General features: G+C 43.5%; 1 protein-coding gene across 9 annotated transcripts in view; it reads right to left on the bottom strand.

The window, feature by feature from the left end:
- C8B (complement C8 beta chain) overlaps positions 1–22,377 on the bottom strand; it is a 59,504-nt gene that overhangs the window by 10,416 nt on the left and 26,711 nt on the right. For 6 of the 9 annotated variants that reach the window (XM_061121773.1, XM_061121775.1, XM_061121772.1 and 3 more), the window contains 7 exons: positions 21,752–21,893; positions 19,948–20,089; positions 17,264–17,396; positions 13,660–13,857; positions 8,622–8,862; positions 6,726–6,854; positions 4,086–4,249 (listed from right to left, as the gene is read on the bottom strand). In XM_061121773.1, coding sequence (XP_060977756.1) covers positions 4,086–4,249; positions 6,726–6,854; positions 8,622–8,862; positions 13,660–13,857; positions 17,264–17,396; positions 19,948–20,089; positions 21,752–21,893 — 1,149 coding nt within the window. Of the gene's footprint in view, positions 1–4,085; positions 4,250–6,725; positions 6,855–8,621; positions 8,863–13,659; positions 13,858–17,263; positions 17,397–19,947; positions 20,090–20,159; positions 20,427–21,751; positions 21,894–22,377 lie in introns of those variants that run through there. The other 3 variants (XM_061121778.1, XM_061121779.1, XM_061121776.1) reach the window with 3 other exon arrangements.

Below are 22,377 nucleotides of genomic sequence, written 5' to 3'. Positions count from 1 at the left end.
ATTTCTGAGAAGTTAAAATTTTGCTTATTTATCATCTGAATTCTTCTGAGAGTTTTCTATTTCTTTGAGATATTTTTCTTATAAATAGTATCATTCCTTACACATGAAAGATTTCACGTGTGGCAAATTATTTTGTTGTGTTACCTTCCACTTAATAATATTTGTGGGTTTCCTTATTTGAAATTCAGAATTTATTATTTCAAGTGAGATCTGACAGTCTAAGTCCAAAATATCTTACTGATTCATGCTACCACGGCATCTACATTTTAAACCTTCTGTTGATCAGAGTAACTTGCTTTTAGAGAATCTTTGAATAAGTTGCTTCAGTAAAGTGTAATGGTCATAATCACTGTTTACCAAACGTATCAGCTTCTTTTCCTTCTGGGCACTTGGCAGGATTGCTTTTCCCTGAACCATCCTTAAAGGAAGGTTTGCAACGTGACTTTTTCTGAGCTGTGAGAGGTAAGCAGAGGGAGCATCCCTTCCAGGTTGAAGCTCTGGCAGCAGAGTGTGCTGAATTTTCCCATTCCTTTACCATTGCTGTGATGATATTGGGAGCACATGACAAGATAAAACCTCCACTGCCCAGATCCCAGAGTGATATTCAGAAAAGCCCCTTTACCAGTACACTTCGGACATGACATGTGACTGAGCAATAAACTTTTGCTGGATTAAGTTGTTGAAAGTTGAGGCTGTTTCACGGTGGCATAACCAAGGCTCTCCTGACGCCTCACTGAACCAGTCACCACTGTATTTTCCCTTCTACTCTTGGTCATGCCACGTTCTGTACCACGGACTCTCCGTAGCCTGAACCCTAGACCACAACCTAGCCACACCGACCACAGTGGATATGCACACGGATGACAGACTTTGTGACTAAGGTTGCCAATCAAATATAGAATTCTGAGTTAAAACTGAATTTCAGATCAGTAACAAATGAAATTTTAGTATGAAGTGAAAAAGTGGTAGTCACTGAGTCATGTCTGACTCTTTGTCATGGACTGTAGCCCGCCAAGATCCTCTGTCCATGGGATTTCCCAAGCAAGAATACTGGAGTGGGTTGCCATTTCCTTCTCCAGGGGATCTTCCCAACTCAGGGATCAAACCCAGGTCTCCCGCATTGCAGGTAGATTCTTTACCATTTGAGCCACCAAATATGTCCCATGAAATATTTGAAAGATGCTTATCCTAAGAAAAATATTCCTTATTGGTCTGAAGTTCAGAATTAATTGGACATCCTCTAATGCCAGGCTCCTCGGAATGTCTTGGGGAATTTTTTCATCCCTTAAAGACCATTCGTTGGGACACAAGCTTTCTCCTTCATGGCTGTCACTCCACAATCTTTAGGCATTTAGCACTATGAAGAATTCTAAGATCAGTATGACTTCTGTTTTTGTAGGATCTATTTGTTCCTCAAAGTAAAAAATTTCACCATGCTGTGTTTCAGTATTGTTTTATCTTCAGTACTTTTGCCTGCTTTTCAATGAGCTGTTCATTTTGCATTATCAGCTCAGGGAAGTTTCCCTTATTATGTGCTTGATTAATGCATCTTCACATTTAATCCTGTATCTTTCTCAGGAAGAATGCTCTGGGTTTTAGATTTCCACTTCTGTACACTCTGTCCATCATATTTCTTTTATATCATTGTTTTAATCTCTTTGTCTTTTGCTTCTGCATTATAGGAACATTTTTACAGCACCTTCCACATCACTGACTCAATTTTCTGCAGTGTCAATTCTGTTCTTTATAGTTTCCAATGTAGGTTTTGAGTCTACTATTGTGCTTTTGGCTTCCTATGTTCAGCCATTTCCCTTTTCATCTGATTAGTGTCTAAACATCTCGGCTTCTATTTTTTAGTTCATAAATTCTTTATTTTCTTATAATCACAAAGCAAATATATTGTAAAATTTACTTCTATGCTTAGATGTATGCTTGTCTATTTTATCTTGGATATAATTTCAATCTTTTGTGTTCAAAATTGTCCTTATATATGTCCAATGATTTCTCTACCTCTTCTTTGAACAAAGCGCCATCTCTCTATATCTAACGTTCACCAGTAAACAATGGGAACGGGCTCTTCTCTGGTCTTCTTTCCTGCCTGCCAGGCTCCTATAGGAACTGTGTTTTCAGATATTGATCTTTAAGACTGGTCTATGTACTTGAGCCTTGGCCAATACTCTTGTGTCTAGGAATTCCTTATCGAGTGGCCTCTGCTCTCTTGGAAAGCAACTGCTGCTCCAACTATCTGGTAAGCCGCTTCTGCAGAGAATTATTTTGAGATAATATGAAGTCATACACAGTTTTTTCTTGCCAGAAAGAATCTATGACTACAACAGATGTTTCCAACTCAAGTTAGGGATATTTAGGAGAAATGCATAAAAGACGTCAACAATTTCACCTCTGCCACTACTGGAAACATCTCTGATTTTCTAATCTCTCCCCTTTCAGTCTCCACCACCCTTCACAGCACTACACTGATGGTAGATACGATACTTTCCAGGGCATCACATATATGCTGGGAAGCCTCTGTGCCGTTGGTAAAGTGCCACATCTCTCAGGATGGTGGCAGGTCTGAGATGCTTAGAATGCTAACACGTGCTCTCTCTCTTTCTCACAAACACACACCACACACATCCCATTATCATATCCCATGCTGCTGGATACTTGACATTCCCAATGCCCATGATGGTACTTCCAACCTAAATGGGTAGGTAACCAGAGCAATCCATTAATTCTAAGTTTAAAACAAAACTCAGGTAAGATATCAGTAAAAAGTAAAGACCAAAAAAAAAAAAAAAAGTAAAGACCAGGGGTCTATTCTTCCATGAACTCTCTTCTGTCCCATGCTTGTTTGTGATACCAACCAATGTCACCATGTCATCAGCCCATCCCAGATTTCTCTAGAGTCTCCAGCAAGCCGTGGCTCACTTTCCTTTCTCGATGCTTGCCAGCAACTAAGCCCTAAGTGTCACTACTGAATAAGTGGCAGAGGAAAGGATTTGAATGGCAGCCTTCTTGTTCTGCAGCAACCATGCAATTGACATATAAATAAAGACACTGGAAAATTGCCAAGTTGGGGAACTGCACAGCCTCTCATCAGAGCTCCAGCCCCTTAACTCCTCTCCTTGGCTGCAAGAGTAAATCTCCGGAGGGTGGACGCCAGACCATCAATAATTGTACAGACAATGGCAAGAAGAGGGCAGTGTAAGATGTGACATGGACACCGTGCTGAAGTACCCACAGGCAAGGACCAACCCCGCTGACGTGTCTGACAGCGCTGCTCTAGCAAACGTCTTTTTAGTTTAAGGTTGTAAAACTGCCATTGTGTGGGTGACAGGTGGTTGGGATCATTATTTTCTATTTACAAAACCCGCAGGAAAATCTGGACGGGAGGGAAGAGGTCAACTTTTCAGGTCTGGACTCTTGAGCAGTCACAGACGGATGAAACCTCTGTGACCTTGATTTTTTATCAGCCATAAAATGGAGATAAGCATACTAAATTTGCAGGCTCATGAGAATTAGATGAAATAACATTCCCAAAGTCCTTGGCAGAGTATCATGAACATGGTAGGAGCCCAAAACGTGTTAGTGATCACCATTATGTATTATGCTGTCCTGTAAGACAATGATGCACACATGTATCTTACTCTTCAGCATAGACTGCGTTTTTCATCCTTGCACCCTCCTCTGTTTTCCTCCAGTGCCTTAGTTCCCATCACATCGCAGGAACTTAGCAACGACTTGCTGGTTGCAGGAATGAATGTTTAAATGAACAAAGACCTAAATGAGGGATTCCCCAATAAATTGCAAACAATATTGATTTAAGAAGCCTGGAAGTAGAAGCCAATGGTTAACTTACTTGGGAGACTTGGGAGCCCAAGTGAGAGGCAGTGAGGGGTCTCTAGCTGGTGTTGAGCAGTGTATCACAATCAGTTCACTCTGGATACATTTTCTACTATAAGGTATCTATCTCAAGGTGAGGGTTTGTGTCTTATTGAGCTCTGTATTCTATACCCTGGCTCAGGGAACCCCTTCAGAAGCTGTTTTCTGAATAGAGGAAAGGATGGTAGGGTGGGTGTGCGTACCTTCACTTTGATGATGTCCGGATTGTATTGCACTGCATCTCCCCATTCCTGCATCAGGTCCGCTGTTGGCAGCTCTCGATATGCCAGGGCTGTGACATACTCACTCGCTCCTCCTCGTACAAGGACCACCAAGTCTTCCACCATGCTGTCCTTCTTGTTTCTGTCTGGAATGGATACAGAGCCCTGGCATGTCAGGGGATCCATTTTCACACCTTGAAATTTGCTGCAACCCACCTGACAACCTGGTAACTAGAATGTTCAGGGAGGTTGCCCTGGAGATGTAAGTGGGACAATACGCATCCCTGCCAGCAAGGGAGTCACAGTGTAAGCACAAATGGGCAGTGCACTCGATCGTATATGACACAAGCTGGAGACAGGACAAGAAAGGGACATTTATTTTTAGCATCTGTAAGTGATAGTCGCTAAGTGAGTCTATGGAAAATAGCTGCTAGATACATACATACATACATAGGGACAGATGCTATATAGGTAAATAGACAAAGATTATTCATCACTTATGTATCATTCACTAATTTAATGTTGTACATGTATTAACTCACCTAATCTTCAGTGTGAAATAGGAAGTATATAATCCTTCCTTTGCAGATACGAAATCTTAGGCACTAGAGGGAAAGAATTTACTCACAGTACCATGCCCAACTTTTGAGCTATACCACTTCTTTGTCTCATATGACAAAACTGGGAAAATCTATAAGGTGTAAGCATGAATGTAATAGATACACACCAAATAATGTCTACTGTTTTTTTTTTTCAATGTCTACTCATTATTTTGACTTCTCAAGCAGTTTCCCAGAAAGCCCTCAATTATATCAGTAAGTCATTCCTATTCTAATCTTTCTTGTGCCTGATGCCAAAGAAACTGGTATAAAGTGACTATTCCACTCTGAGCTTGCAGCACTTGAGCATCATACAAAAGGAGTCTTGTATACTACTGGTCAGACTGTAAATTGATACAGCCATTTCAGAAAAATCTCAGTATTACCTAGTGTAGAATAAGTGCATATTCTACAACCCAACAATTTCACTCCTGGGTACATTCCCCATAGAATCCCTTGCACATGTGTGTCAGAAGAGTGTGTAAGAATGTTCACAGCGGCTCTGAATATGATGGCTTGGCACAGGAAATAATCCAAATTTAACAACAGAATGAACAAAGTGATATATTCATACAATAAAATACTATGCAACTATAGTTTTACACAAAAACATGATATCAAAGAAAAAATAAAAAAAAACCCAGAACTGGAAGATTACATTTCATCCATATAAAGTTCAAAAACAAGCAACTCTAAGTCATTGTTTTTATTTAGTTGCTAAATCCTGTCCAACTCTTTTGCAACCCCATGGATTATAGCCTACCAGGCTCCTCTGCCCGGGATTTCCTAGGCAAGAACTCAGGAGTGGGTTGCCATTTCCTTCTTCAGGGGATCTTCCCAACCCAGGGATTGAACTCACATCTCCTGCATTGGCAAGCGAATTCTTTACCACTGAGTTACCAGGGAAGCCCAACTCTAAATTATAGATGTTAGCAATACATGTAGGTGGTAAAACTATCATGAAAGGAAGGACATGTTTAACAGAGACTTCAGGATGGTGTTATCTCCAAAGGGAGGGAGGAGTTGTAACTGACAAGAGTCCTGGGGTACTAGGTAATGCTCTATTCAGTAACTTGGATGGGGGGTTGCTTTACAAGTTTTCTTTGAAAAGCAGGTATGTTTCCCTACGTAGGATGCATGTTCCAACCCAGCCCCACCAAAATAAACAAACAGTATCCACTGCACATCAGTCCCAAGAAACTCTTCTAGACCAGCAGTTCATTTTGTTGTTGTTTTATTTTATTCTGCTTTGGCTGTGGACCTCTTCATTCACATATGATCATAGAAATAGGGACAAGCTTAGTCTGTAGAGCAGATGAAGGAGAGTAACTCAGGGTGCAGAAGAGTTCAGAACTAGAGCCCTGCTGATCAGCCTCCCTCTCCTACTCTACTTTCAGTGTTGATTCCCAGCTCCCCTATGTGGCCGCCAAGATCTCTGCTCCCAGATTGGCTCTAGCATTCACTCCTAGTCTCACCTGCCATGTGGACTCTGCTCCATGACTCGTGGCTTTGCCTGATTTTCTAGTTTCCATCTTGCCCATTGCTTCAGGTGAGGACTAGCTGCCTCAACTGTATCCCCCACTGCCTCCATCTGGCTCCTACCTCTCCAGCCTAGAGCATCCTACCTCTAGCCAGGCCCACTTCTGGCCCTCAGAGCAAATTTTCATTGTTAGATTATTTTTTTTTTCTTGCCTAAAGGCAACCTTGATACCTTATTCCTCAAGTTGCCATTCAAATGATTCCTGTTCCAGGAAGCCAGACTGAGTTTGGTGCTTATCACTGCCCTGTCCTTGATTTTTTAATTCTTTGCCTATTCATGTGAATATCATGAAGATAGGAAGACCATCTAATTCATTTCTGCATACCAATACATAGTAGGAGCTAGGTAGATTTTTATTGAACGAATTACTATTTTAATTGAAATGCCTTGGAATATTCAATCTTTAGCTTAAAGAGTGACAGGTCTGGGCTGCTGGAGAAGGAAGAATGATAAGCAGAGAAGTCACATGCCCTTGCCACTCACCTTTTATCTCATTGAGAATGTCACTGCACTTGGCAACTGACACACCCAGCCTCAAATAGACTTCTTTTATGGCGGCTCCGATTTTAAAATCATGTTTAGCACAGGTCTGGACATCCTTAAGAGAGTAATCTGAAGGAAGCAAGAAAAGAGGCTCATGACCTAAAATAGCAACTTGTCCTGGGCCTTTTCCTGCAGTTGATCCCTGATGCCAAACCCTTCCTGGAGGCTCACAGGGACTAAGGTGTAAATTAACGGGTGGCCAGACTAGGGACAAGAAACGCAGCAGGCAGCTCCTGGCACCAGGGCAAAGACCCCATTCGAGATCAGCATCAACTTCCCCTTTCAGCCTCTACAAATACTCAGAGGGTTTTTTGCTGCTCTCCAAAGACAGGACGAGCTCGGAGTCACTTTCTAAGAATATGGCTTCTTATCAAGTCTCTAGGCACTGATGCAGTGAATAGAGGCTGCTGTGAGCTGTCCTCCCTTCTCTAATCTTTGATGTAGTACAAACAGTTACTTGATCAGTTGAGATAATGTTTCTGAAATGTCTGGTATAGTCCCTGGCAAAGAGAAGAACCAATTTCCCTTATTTCATCTTCATTTCTGGACTATTTTCCATCCATTCCTCTCCAGTTCTCCCCAAGGCATCTTCCCAACCTGGGCTTGCCGAAGTCTTCCATATGACATATGAACACCTTTCTAGAGCATTTGAGGTCAGGGAAGGGAGAGGAGAAAGCTTTAACACCTGGGATTACTATAAACATGGGTGTGGATCAGTTTTCCCCAAAGCATGTTCCTTGAAACATGAATCCCATGATGATATCTCTTATATATCTTTTAAGAGCAAGAATGACAAGAAACCAGGCTTCTGCAGTCAAGTCAGTGTGATAAATATGGTATCAAAAGTGATGGAGAGGTCACTTGATTTCAGTATGCCTGTGAAACTCTCAAAGTGGGATCTATTATGTTTCCACAACTTGATCATAGAACCTTTCTGTAGAAAGCAATCAGAGGAATTATGACAAGTACTTTTGAAACCTCTGGTACAGAGGACAGTACCCTTAATCTTGGCAAGACTGAGGGAGGCCACACCGACCTTAATTTACCTTATATGCCTTCTGTCCTCTCGCAAGTTCACTGGACCTATAACCGAAACCTGGCTCTGCCATTGTAACCTGGGTGGCCTGGGGCAGGTCACTTAACCTGACAAATGCCATACTGCAGGAAACAGTACAGGATTGGGAGGAAGAAATCATAGTTTAGATTTGAAATTGATTACAACTAGAAAGACCCGTAATATCTGTATGGAGAATGGATTGTGGAAGGAAAATGGGAGTTGAATATTAGTTTGGAAGCTCAGATAATCTAAGACATTGCTGCTGAAAGTGTGGTTTAGGAACCAGCAGCACTGGTATCACCTCAAAGCTGATTGAATGGTGGAGTCATTCTGAGATGCGAATGACTACAGAAGAAACATGTGAAAGTTCTCCTTGGGGGCACGTTAAGCTTCTGATAGTCAGTAGACATTCAAATGGAGATCTCAAAGAGGCATTTCTACATGAGCTCTTCAGTACACAGAAGAGATCCAGGACAGACATATACATCTGCATGTATAAAGCATTTAGAGCCAGGAGATTAGATGTTATTGTCTAGAGGGAGTTATGTAGAAAACAGGACTGTCCAGAGAGAGGGCTGGCAGAGGAGGACCACCATCAACACATCAACAAAGGTTGAGGAATCTGCAAATGAAACTGTGAAAGGAAAACCAGGGAGGGAGAAGGAAAATGGGAGCATAACTTATAACCCCTCCCCCAACAAGGAATAGAAGCCTCTCTCCCTGTTAATTCGTAGTTTCATGTGCCCCATCAGTAAAGACATGGTCCTCGGGAGTCGTACCTCCTCTCTCCATCGCCTCTTTGTTCATGATGAGTGTGTATTCATAAATGCCCCCAAGCACAGCCTCTGTGATGTAGTGGGTTCCAAAATCACGGTAGAGATCTCTGTACTCCCCGTAGCTGTATTCCAAGGGCAGCTGCTTGACTCGCTGAAGGAATTCGTGATGCAGCATGAGGTTTCTGGGTTTCAGCTTGTAATGCGCTACTTCAAGGTCAGAGCGCGCATGCAGGAATTTGCTTTTCTAAATGAAAGACCAACAAGGGAAAAGCAGACCTTTAAAGTTAGGAATCTGGAATGAGAAGATGAACTTTGCAAATATCATCCGATGTTCTGGCCAGGGGTCATCACTCATGATTCCTTTAGGAGACCTGAGGGAAGATGGCCCCTTTGACAAGCCTTCATTTTCCAGAAATATTCTGATGTCCTTTTTGGCTTGGAAGAGCTTGCTCTTTGCTCATTTCCTTACAGTGGCAGATAAGAAAGGAGAAGGAAGGGAAGCAGCAGCAGACAGGGCAGGCAGCAGCAGGTGCCTGTGCACCATTCTAAGGGGAGACGGGGTGTGCTGACCGGCAAAGGCAACTTCTTGGATGATGCTTCTTTTTTTAAAGAAAAGAAGAAGTGTTAGTTGCTCAGTGGTGTCCAACTCATTGAAACCCCATGGACTGTATATAGCCTGCCAGGCTCCTCTGTCCATGGAATTCTCCAGGCACAATTCTGGAGTCAATAGCTATTCCATTTTCCGGGGGAGAAGAGGATCTTCCGGACCCAGGGATTGAACCCAAGTCTCCTGCATTGCAGGCAGATTCTTTACCATCTGAGCCACCAGGTAAGCCTCTTTTAAAGAGAAAAAATGTTTATTCAGGGAGCTATACACTGCACAGCCGAGTGTGGGCCATCTTGGAAGGCAAGAGAAGCCATGCGAAAAACACACTCCACAGACAAAGGATGGACCATCTCAGAAGGTGAGAGGGGGCAGTTGATGCTTTTTAAACTCTGAAGAAAAGGTACTCAAGAAAGAGTAAAAGCGATGCTTTAGGAAGGCTGGACGCTGCAGTGCATGCCAAGGGTCAGCAGACCACAGCCTGCACACAGGATCTCGTATTTGGATTTGCAATCCAGTTTCATTGCAATGCAGTCATGCCCACATATCTCTTCATTGTTCATCACTGCTGTCACCCTACGATGGCAGAGCTCTGTGGTTGCTACAGAGACCCTGCAGCCTTGCGAAGCCTGAAATATTTACTCTTTGGCCATTTACAGAACAAGTTTGGTGACCCCTGGTGTGTGGAAGAGACTGAAAGATGGAGATGCTAGATGAAGGGCAAACATCCAGGGATGTTAATGTAACCCGAGGTGAGGCATTCCTACACTGCGGTGAAGGCTGGGGAAAAGGTGAATAATTAGGAAATGCACCTTCCTCCTGCATCTTAAAACTCTCAGCCAGCTTGACCTGTCAGCTCTATAAGTCATGCCACCTCTGCTCCCTGCCCTGCTCCCCCATCCTAGTCTTCCTCATCTTTCCAACTTTGCAGTCGCTAGATGCTCTGTTCATGGTCTTTCTAAATATTTTAGGTTTCCTCTTCTGCTTGGGTTATGACAAAAGCTTTCCCACTGATCTCCTTTCTCCCTTTAGCTGCCCTCAGTGCTCCAATCAGAGTTGATGTCCTAAAAACTGTTAATACCATTAAATGCCACTCTGGGTTTAAAACAAAATCCAGCATTGGCCTCTACATTGCCCAAGAATAAAATCAACTCCATTACTCTGAATGTAAGAATGTCATGCTCTGTCCCCCAATAGCCTCCTGGCTTCAACTTTTACAACCATGACATCCACCCTCCACCATACTGTACTTTTCTCTACCACCTACATCGAACCTCAATATCCATCTAACATCTTACTCTTCCCCACATCTGTCATTCTCTCATAATATAATTTTGCACATGTTCCTTCTGCCAGACATGCTTTTCCCTCCCTTTTCTGCCTGGCACACACCTTCTCATATTTAAAATTTCTGCTTAGCTGTGCTTTCTATGTGATGGCACTCTTGAATTTCCCTGACACTCCACCTCCCAGGACTGCACTGATGTTGCTTATATTTTCTTTATAGAATAAACCATGCTGTATTGGGCTTTCCCAGTGGCTCAACAGTAAAGAATCCACCTGCAACACGGGAGCCACAGGAGACATGGTTTCAAACCCTGGGTTGGGAAGATCCCCTGAAGGAGGGCATGGCAACCCACTCCAGTATTCTTGCCTGGAGAACATCATGGACAGAGGAGCCTAGTGGGCAAAGAGTCAGACACAACTGAAGTGACTTAGCACATACACATGCATGCTATATTACAACTGATGTCAAAATCAGGACTGTTATCTGCATACATGTTTGCTGCTCCTACTAGACAGTGAACTTGAAGGCAAGAATTGTGTTATACTTGTCTCTAGGTTCCAGGTATCTAGTTCAGTACCTAGCATGAGGTAACATTATGTAACTGGCTATTTAAATCAGGGAGCTGGGAGGGAAGGGGCGAGGGATGGAAAGAGAAAAGGAGACAAGGATGGTACCCCTCTCTTTCCCTCCTAACAAGACAAGTTCCTTTTTAATCAGTCCTGTCCTTCACCACTATATTTTAGTCTTGAGCACTTACCAAGTGCCATCCTGAACCTAAAGATGAAAGAAACAGCCTCTGTGCCTGAGGAGCTCACAGCTGAGAAGATGAAGAAAAGCAAGCAGAGACGATTGCAGTCTAATTCATGTTTATGGCTCATTTTCTACTGGTTGGTAATTTGGCAGAAGAACTTAAGCCCCTCACCATTCCTTTTTTCTCACATAAATCACTGTAGACTTTTAATTTCCTCCATGTTCCTCTCAGATTAGTTTTCTACTACATCACGCCCATGCAGCAAACTCTCAGTGACCAGGGAATAAATACACCTGGTCCGTTCTGGAATCCAAGGTTTTCCAAGCCCTCCTGTCACCTTACATCCCATTCCAACTGCTCCCCTTCCACTAAGTCATGGGCTTTGACCTTCACCATATGGGCAATAGGGAACAGGTGATACAATCAGGTTAGTATCAGAAAAGCATTTTTCTGGCAGCATATATATTTGAAGGAGCAAACTGAAAGACAGGAGTCTTATTAGGAGGGCTGAAACCAGAAGTGAAAGGGCCTAGGCTAGCAAAGATGTAATCAGAGTTTGATTAAGAAATATTGGATAGCCATAACTCAGTCAGTAAAGAATCCACCCACAAGGCAGAAGACCTGGGTTCGATTCCTGGGTCCGAATGATCCCCTGGAGAAGGAAACGGCAACCCACCTCAGTATTCTTGCCTGGAAAATCCTATGGACAGAGGAGCCTGGTGGGCTACAGTCCATGGGGTTACAAGAGTCTCTGACATGACTTAGCGACTAACCATCACCACCAAGACATGGAAACAACTTAATGTCCATCAACAGATAAATGGACAGAGAAGATGGGGTACATACATACAATGGAATGCTACTCAGCCATAAAGAGAACAAAATAATGCCATTTGCAACAACATGGATGAACCTAGAGACTATCATACTAAGTGAAGTAAGTCAAACAGAGAAAGACAAATAACCATATAATACCACTTATATGTGAAATTGAATATATATATGTATATATATATATACCTGAACCACTTTTTTATAGAGCAGAAATTAATACAACATTGTAAATCAACTAGACTTCAATTAAAAAAAAAAAAAAAGAAATATTGATGAGTGAAAGATCTGGTGGCCAACACAGATGGGCTTCCCAGGTGGCGCTAGTGGTAAAGAACCTGCCGGTCAATGCAGGAGACATAGAGACATGTGTTCAATCCCTGGATCGGAAAGATCTCCTGGAGGAGGTCATGGCAACCCATTCTTGCCTGGAGAATCCCACAGACAGAGAAGCCTGGCGGGCTACGGTCCATAGGGTTGCAAAGAGTCAGATACCACCAAAGTGACTTAGCATAAGCCACAAGCCATATGTGGGAATAAAGAGAAAAGAAAACCAAATATGACTCAGATATTCTTAGCCTGGAAGGGCAGAAGGAAAAGAATGCTATTTAACACAGAGAGCTTGGGAGGAGGAACTTGCTTTGGAGTGTCCACAAGGTATCTGGATAATGATACCCAGAAGAGTGGGTGAAGCAGGTCTGAGCTTCCCAGAAAGGGCAGAAGTGGTGGTGGAGGCTCATGCTTGCCCTGATAGAGGAGCAGGGTGAGTAGAAAAGGACACTTGGGGTGGGTGGCTATAGAGGAAGAGGAAAGGATGACCAAAAATTAAATAGAGAACAAGTGGGGCTGTTAGAAACCAGGAAGAAAACTAACTGATAAGGAGCAGAAAGCAACCAAGAGAAACAGGAATGTGACTCCATCAACAACTCCAAGAAGTTGGAGATGAGGTCTTGGATAACATTCCAGAGGGGAATTTCAGCTGAAGGTTTAGAACAGAAGTCAAGTTGCCGGGAGTTGAAAAGTCTTCAGAAATAATTTAGTTTTGGCAAAATTATGCTCCTTAGTTTAATAAAAACCAAGTGAAAAGCTTATTAGTAAATAAGAGTACAAAAAGAAATAAGAAAATGAGAGTACAGAGAGAACTATATTCGATATCCTATGATAAACCACAATGGAAAAGAAGGTATATATATGTATAACTGAATCACTTTGCTGCAACAGAAATTAGCACATTGTGAATCAACTATACTTCAATAAAAATATTAAAACTGAAAAAATAACACAATACTGTAAATCAACTATACTCCAATAAAATTAAAACAATTTAAAAATAAACAAAAACAACGCCATACTAAAAAAGTAGAGTAAATAATTATAGAAGGCCACCACTGGCTGGTCTTTCTGAAAAGTAAAGTTAATGTAAGACCAAGGTATTTTTTGTGAAGCTTTTCAATGTAACAAATATAATTGGTTGTCAGGACTAATAGCAATACAGTATACAGACATCCGTGGATATGAAAATTCAAAAGAATACATAGGAGTGGAAAAGCAAACAAAGGGTACCTACCGTGTGAGAGAATCGTTTGATCCTGCTAATAAAATGTTGGCCAATATTACTTGTGCTGCTATAGCCAAGTTCAAATATTCCACTAAGTTTCAAACCCAAGCTGAAACTAGACATGCTAATTGCCGTCCCTGTGACGTTACGTTCGAAATCTGAGTACGATTCATATTCTGTCAGCGTAAATTCATATTTGCCTTGGGTCTGAAGGAAGAAGAAAACAAATGTTCCATATGTCATTTGACTCACATCAGTTCAATTCAAATCAACAGACACACACTGTACTCTCACTATGTTTCAGGTACTAGACTAAGTACACTGGATGCAAAAATCTCAGAGGCCCCCATATCTCCACCCCCAGAGCTCTTGATCCAGCAGGAGAAACAGATGTGCCCAGCATGGTGAGCTGACACTCAGAGGTGGGTGCTTGATTTGGGTTTCAATGGGCAGAAATGTAGGAGAACACTCTAGGCTGTGGACTTGGGTTCAGGCAGAAACGTGAGAGGGCAGGGTGGGGCCAGAAACTGCAGGGGTTGAAAATGCGAGTATGGCTGTATCAGAAGATTAAGAGTGAGGAGAAGACAGGGGGTCCGTGAGAGAGGGGGCTGGCATCCAGATATTGGGGCTTTGGGATGACTTGCTGAAATGTGGACTTAGTCCAAAGATGAGAGGAAGAAAGCCAACAGAGGAAATTGGCTGAGCACCAGGAAATCCATGACAGAACAGAAGAGCGGCTGGGTTGGAAGGGATGGATCTGGGGTCAGAGAGACAAACCGGTGCAGAGGAGGAGCTCAGTGACAGCTCACGAGGGGCTGGTGAAAGGTCTTGGGATGGGGTATGGGGGTGGGAAGACGCAGGGACAGAACAGCAGAAAGCCTTTGCGAACTTAGAGGAGCTGTTTGCTCGAAAATTGGTGCTCATGGTGCTGTGCAGAGGGAAATATCTAGGGCACTGCCTCGGTGGCCCCCAAGTAACCAGCCCCAAATTGTCTTCACTCCATCCCACTGGCTTCTGGATGCTTGCAGTCCCCCATAACACTTCAGTTTCTGAGGAAGAAAAGCAGATGTGATTCCGAACGTGGCCTGGAGTGAGAGGCCTGAGGTGGGGTGCACCATTTTCTCACTGTGTAACCCTGGACATTGGGCTTAACCCCACTGTGCCTCAGTTTCTTCCTGTATAAAATGGAGACAGTAACAGTTCCTGCCAGTGGGGCTTGTTCTGAGGGTTGAGTTTATGTGGGTAAAACACTGTACAATGCCTGCCACAGTGCTCCAAAAACAGCTACAGAGAGAGGAGACTCCGAGATACATATCCTGCCTGGGTTACCAGGAGGAGAAGAAATGTCTGCTCTGAGATTCTCCTTTGAAAGTGGAGGCCATGTATGGCAAAACCACTACAATATTGTAAAGTAATTAGCCTCCAATTAAAATAAATAAATTTATATTAAAAAAATAGAGATACAAAAAAAAAAAGAAAGTGGAGGCCAGAGGGATGGTGCTGGTCAACACGGGCGAGGGTGTATTTGTCCCAAGACTCATTTTGTAATTTTTAGCCAATAACTGTGTGGGGGTGTGGAGGGGACCAGGAAGGAAGAGAAAGGAGAGGTAGCAGCTTAACATTCAGGACTATACCATTTTATTTTATCTTGTTTTTAAATTTTTATTTATTTATTTATGTATTTATTTGGCTGTACCAGCTCTTAGTTGCAGCTTATGGGGTCTAGTTCCCTGACCAGGGATTGAACCCAGGCCTCCTACATTGGAAATGCAGTCTTAGGCATTGGACCACTAGGGAAATCCTAGGACTGCACAATTTTAGACATGAAAACAACCAACCTGGTTGTCCAGTCCAGTCCTCTCATTTTACAGATGAGGAAACAGGTCCAAAACAGAGCAAGAATTTAGCCTAAAGTACAATGGGGTCTGGGGTACAGCCAGGCCTGGCACCCAGATCTTCCCCATCTGTCTTATGTGTGCATTATGCAGTGACATAGTCTACTCTGAACCCCACTCCCTGTGAGATTGCTTTTAAGTCTCTGTGTTAATAACACAGGCTTATCTTGGTAGAACATTTTTTTGGGGGGGTGGTTCTTTTTTTTTCTTTTTCATTTACTTTTATTAGTTGGAGGCTAATTACTTTACAATATTGTAGTGGTTTTTGCCATCAAGAAAAAAGTCAAATAAATAAACCTAACTCTACACCTAAAGCAACTAGAGAAGGAAGAAATGAAGAACCCCAGGGTTAGTAGAAGGAAAAAAAAAACTTAAAAATTAGGGCAGAAATAAATGCAAAAGAAACAAAAGAGACCATTACAGAAATCAATGAAGCTAAAAGCTGGTTTTTTGAAAAGGTAAATAAAATTGACAAACCGTTAGCCAGACTCATCAAGAAACAAAGGGAGAGGAGCCAAATCAACAAAATTAGAAATGAAAATGGAGAGATCACAACAGGTAGACTATTTTATAACTTACAGAAATGCTTAGAACAATGCCTGGTTCTAATAGGCAAGGACTTGATAATAACAGAAGTTGATTCCTATTGTCTGGCTGTCTCTGGATGCTAGAATTCTTGCATGTCTGCCGTGATGTCTCTATCATCACCAGGCATCTGGGGTATCTGTATCTTTGCCACTCAACTGACGACATTCATTCAAATCACTGACTGACCAGTGATTCCAGTCACAAGCTTAAGTTGCTTGGGTCACTTCCTACCCCACTGATAGAATTCTTCGGGGCTTCCCTCGTGGTTCAGACGGTAACGGATCCACCTGCAATGCAGGGGACCCAGGTTCGATCCCTGGGTCAGAAGTTCCCCTGAAGAAGGGCATGGCAACCCACTCCAGTATTCTTGCCTGGAGAATTCCATGGACAGAGGAGTCTGGTAGGGCACAACTGAGCGACTAACACACGCGCACGCACACACACACACAGACACACACGTCTGCATGAACTCTGGAAGTCTAGCTAGCAAGTCCCAGCTGTGATACCAATGTTTATATATGAAAGTCTATGAAATCTTTCAAAGGCAAAATAAAGGACCTACAGTGTCTGTATTTGCTTTTGATCCAAACGTGAAACTGAAGCTACCAGTTATAAATAAGAAAGCAAAAATAGCTTTTTTTCATTAAAAAAAAAAAGAGTTAACACTTCCTGAGACTCACAATTAAACCAGGTATTGTGTGTGTGCCAAGCATTTATACTCACTTATCCCCTCTGTGCAGGTAGAACCTTTAAAATCCCAATTTGAAGATAGGAAAATGGAGGCTCAGAGTATATAAGATGATATAGATGGTAAGTTGCAAAGACATCTATGAGACTCTAAATCCTAAGCTGTGCTTGTCTCTTTATGGCAGTTTTTGCTATTGTCATTGGTATAATTATGCTACTACATATCTGCACTGCCTCTCCTATACATAGCAGATGGGCCTCACCACTGTGTCTGGAGGAAACAACCACCCATTTTACATACAAAGAACTGAAGCTCAGAGAGAAAATGTGATGCATTTGAGCTGGCCCAGCAGGGGGCTGCTGACCAGTCCGGACCCATGCTTCTGGCTCCTCTGCCAGGGTCCCTGCCACGGCCCTGAGGTGGCTTCCTGACTGGCACATACCTTTGGAGTGAAGTTTTCCACGTTGTATGGCTTCCGAAACCTTGTGTTGAGTATGTAATGGGGGGAACACACACCGGCGTAATACCTGTGATCTAGAACCGGGCCCTCCAAATTGTTTGTGAACAAATTAATCCTGCAGGGAAGAGGTGGAAAAGGGGGTGAGGTGAGGATATAATCCCAACTGGTGAACCTACTCAAGGACACCCAAATTCCTGGGCACAGCACACGTGGCCCTCAACATCTGTTGAGGCTTTATCCCCTGCCACTCCCAGCCACAACCACAAAGCCAGTCCCTCACGACCTGGAGGGGTTCTCCCTCCAGTCCGTCTTGCTCCTTCTCTTCTTGGCAAGGGCTATTCCCTCTGCCTAAATACCCTTCCAGCCACTCATCACTTGCTTAAGTTGCTCAGTTGTGTCTGACTCTTTGTGGCCCCATGAACTGTAGACCACCAGCCTCCTCTGACCATGGGATTTATTGGGCAAGAATACTGGATTGGGTTGCCATGCCCTCCTCCAGGAGATCTTCCTGACCCAGGGATCGAACCTGAGTCTCCCTGCATTGGTAGGAGGATTCTTTACTGCTGAGCCACCAGGGAAACCATATTCCCTGCTTTATCTCTTACTTATCTTTCTAGACTAAGTTCTTTTGTTGCCTGTGGTGGGAAGCCTTTGCTGACACTTGTACTAAGCTGCATTAGAGGCCCTTATTAGATCCCATGCTCACCCCATTCGGGCATTTATTGTTCTGCACCTTCTGTAGTTACCTTACAAGAATGGTCTACGTGGGAGGTGAGAACACAGACTCTAGAGCCAATGCGCTGGCATTCACAAGTTATGTAACCTCAGGCATACCAGTTAGCCTCTGTACCTAGGTCTGCCTATCTATAAAATGAGAACAAAGAAAATCCCATCTCTTGGAGTGCCTGTGAGGATTACATGTATCCATATTTACTAAGTGCTTAGAACATGGCTTGGTCTGCGATAAAGGCTTATTATTATTTACGTGTCTGTCAGCCCCCCAAGATTCTGTGCTCCTTAGAGATGGTGGTTTTCCTTTTAATTTCTGTATACCTCCCATCACAAGACACTAAATTAATTCCAATTTACTGAGTTTCTAACTGGAAACAGGCACAGTCACGGATGGCTCAGGACATCACCTTATGTAGTGTGCCCAAAGCCCTGGGTAGTAGATGTCATTATGTCCATTTAGAAAGGATGAAAATCTCATCTCTACCTCAACCGTTGTTATTTCTCACCACCTCCTAAGGCAAGCCTCCATTTCCTGACCTGCTTTTACTGTGACTGACAGCTCTGTTTCTTTTGTTAAAAGGAGATCTGTCTCCTTTCAGTTTCTGCCTATTGGTCTGCTCTGCTCCTACCAGAATCATTTCAGGCTGTCTTTCCTCTGATAGGGTTTCATGTAGCATAATAATGCATATTCATTTATTTTCTTTAATACCATAATAATCAATTACACATGTTGGTTCAATGAATCCATAGGTATTATTACTATACCCATTTAACAGATGAAGAAAGTAAGACATAGAGAGGGTAACTGACCTGCCCAGCAGCTGGTGGGGCCAGGACTCAAAGTCTGAGCATCCCAGTCTAGTCAAGAGCAGAGTCTGCTTTCTTCCCACCACATATTGTGCCTCTCATGTGTTAGCTTATTACCATGGCATTAGCTTATTTATCCCTCACAGACCTGAAAAGAAGGCATGACTGACTTCTGTCTACAAATGACAAAACTAAAGCCCCAGAGCCATCCTTCTGCCCCTCTTGCAGGCTCCAGTTGGCTTCTGCTGCTGGCTCTGTATGTCCACTCTGTCACCCCCTTTGACCTGTGACCCGCCCAGGAGCTCTGACTTCCCAGACCTCAGCTTCCTCATCAAGGAGATGGGGCTTATCATCACTAGTGTCTCAGGTGGTCCTGGGAGGAGGTCCTCCCCACATGAGGAGTCTGTGTCTCTAACAGCATCCTTTCAGGATGGAGACCTGATGTGTGGTTAGGAAGAAGGAGAATGCCGTCCAGGGCCTCTCTGCTTCCCACACTGCGTCGCATACACTGATTTGTGAGGGGAGGCCCTGACTTTTCCCCTGGAGTCTGAGAGGCTGCATGGTGCGGCAGGAAAGGAGGCTGAGTGCCAGGCCAGTCAGCCCCTCGTGATCCCTCACCTCCCCAGAGGATTTAACCAGACTAGCCGCACACACACTGCCTGCAGAGCCATGCTGGAAATGCACTCCTGCCCTGGCCAGTCACGTAGTGGCCTCTGCTCTGGGCCAGCCTCTCTGCTGAGGCCTCGGAATAGAGAAGCAGATAAACCTCCCTGGCAGTTGTCAACAGCCTTCAAATGTAATGCTTAGAAAGTGCCTGACACGGTCACAGAGCAGGCATCAGATAACCCTTCCCCCAGCCCTCGTGTGGAGCCGCCACGGCCCCCCACATGGCTCTCTCCTCAGTGCTCCCTCCCTGCAGTCACATCTGGTCCATCTGGCCGTGGCACGTGCTCCCAGAGCACCCGGGTCTGTCGTCAGGAAGCAGCTGCGAGCATCCACTAACACACCAACCTTTTTCAGAAAGGCACAGAGGAGCCGCTCTGTCTGCCGTTCCCTCCCTCTCTCTTCTCCAGATCACAATTACTTGTATCTTCTTCCCGCTCCACAACAGAGAGAAGGTAACTTACCCACTGGCCAGGTTGCCAATGGCCCAGTATTGCTCCATTTCCTGCTGACATTTTTTATAAATCTTTCTACAGTTTGCCTCATCCGACTGGTCTCCACAGTCATTGTCCCCGTTGCAAAGAAGTCTTCGGTTTATGCACCTCCCTGGGAAGGAGAAATGAGGTTACCCACAGGTCGAGGCCAGGAAGGAGGGTTCACATGGCTTGAGACCCACCATGACCCAGATTCTTGGCTGCTCTGTTTGCATTGGTGTTCATGTATCGGGGGTGAGTGGTCAATGGAATTCACCGTTTATTCCCTGCCAGAAGCCAGTGTTGTGTTTCTGAATGTTCTCGAGGGCAGATTTGCTAGGCAGACAGGAAGGAAGGCTGGACTCCTCTGCTTGGGACTGGAGAGAGGAGGTCAGTTCGGAGAGTCCTGCAGTAGTACCAGTTGTGGCACCTTCCATGTGTTACCCGACTCCCTGTCTCAATATCCTCATCTGTAAAGTAGAGACACCATCATATCTACCCCCAAAGGTCGCTGGGGATTCAAACAAATAAATGAAACAGTGCTGACTCAGGGTAAGAGCTGGATATATGTTGTTATTACTATTATTAGTGCTTTGATGGTCTAAATGCACACTGCTGGTAAATACTGGCAGGAGGATTGGAACCTATAGCTTCCTTATCACTAACTCACCCCATTAAATGGCACTGCCTTCAACATCAGAGCCACTCAGACTAGTAGATATTAAAAATATTTAGACTGTATATTTAAAGTTATTTGAGGCACCTCCACTTCCTTGAAACTCTTTTCCCCATTGACTTGACTTTGTTTCTTATATGCATATCTTTTGGGAGTAAAGTCCATAAAACAGGTGGCCATTTTCACTTAAGCATGTCTGTTCATTTTAAACCAATGTTCTTTGGGTATTAAAGGCAGAAGACTAACAATCTGGTCTTCAAATGTTTGTTACAAGGCATTTAAACTAAAGCTGGCCTGAATAACCATTATTGGCTTTGGTCAGAATCATGGAACACCAGTCATAATGAGTCCATGGACACACGTAAACATCTTTCAGATTTACTGTATGGAGCTCTGCGTTTGCAATAATGCCTAGAAATTGCTCTAAGAATCCCTAGTTCTTTCTGAAAAGATACTAAAGCACAGTTCACAAAGTTGTGGCAAATGTAGAGAGTTGCAACTTGCACCTAGGTAATCTGGGTCAAAATACTCTCATTTTTGCTGGAGTCTTCAAGAAAAAGAGTCAGGTTTCCCTGAATTAGTTAAAGGAATTAACTGGAAAAAAAAAAGTGAAGTCACTCAGTCATATGCAACTCTTTGTGACCCCATGGACTGTAGCCTACCAGGCTCCTCCATCTATGGGATTTTCCAGGCAAGAGTACTGGAGTGGGTTGCCATTTCCTTCTCCAGGGGATCTTCCTGACCCAGGGATCGAACCTGGGTCTCCCGCGTTGTAGGCAGACACTTTACCATCTGAGCCACCAGGGAATGTAATTTGAGTTTCCAAATTCCTAATTGTATCTCCTCCACTTACCTCCTAAGTGATTGTGGGTGAGTAACTTCTCCAAGTCTCAATTTCTCAATTAGTAAAATGGGGGTAATATTAACACCTACATGGTAGGTTTTTTTTTTTTTTTTATGAAATAATATGTGTAAAAAGAGGTCAAGGAGGACAAAGAGGCCTCCTGGCCTGACACATGACTTTGATATTGAGCACTAGACAATAGCCAGTGCTCCCATCATCACATGCCATCGCCTCACTTGATACCCATCCCCTCCCACTCCTGTGTCCCTTTATACCTGTCTGCGCACATACAAAGCCTTCACATCGCACTTGACTTCTGCATGGTCTGTTGGAAACACAGTCTTCAACTTCCTTGTCGGAGAAGTTGCATGGTTCCCCATAGAACTGAGAGGGCCGGATCAAGTAGGCATGTCTGTACTATAGTAGAGAGGAGCAAGGTGAGACAAAGCCAGAGCCTTGGGGACATGGGGAGCGGAGTGTACACTTGAGGATCTATATTGCCACTGGCTGTTTGTCTATTTCAAATAGCCTGGGAACTCTCTGAGGGCAGGGACCTTATCTTCAGTCTCTGTACCACAGTGATCAATACAGGTTTGTTGAATGTGGGGAAAGCATGGACTTTCGAATCAAAGGCAGTAAGTGAATTGATGGAGCCAGTTCAGTCTTTCAGCTTGATTAATCCAATGGGTTGATTAAAGTATTATCATTTACTAAGTAGCTTAAAATGCAGAAGTATTCACTTTGGAGCCACTGACTCTGTTACTTTCTAGTTATGTGATACTGCGTAAGTTACTTAAGCACTGTGATCTCAACTTACTAATCTGTAAAACAGGGATAATTATGTGCAGCTATGTAGTTTCAATTATATATGAAATCTCATTATGTTGTCTGGTACAGAGTG

Source organism: Dama dama, chromosome 20 (assembly GCF_033118175.1).
Source record: "Dama dama isolate Ldn47 chromosome 20, ASM3311817v1, whole genome shotgun sequence".
In the NCBI taxonomy this organism is placed as follows: domain Eukaryota; kingdom Metazoa; phylum Chordata; class Mammalia; order Artiodactyla; family Cervidae; genus Dama; species Dama dama.
The sequence above is the reverse complement of the archived record's forward strand: the minus strand, read 5'-3'. Positions and strand labels throughout refer to the sequence as shown.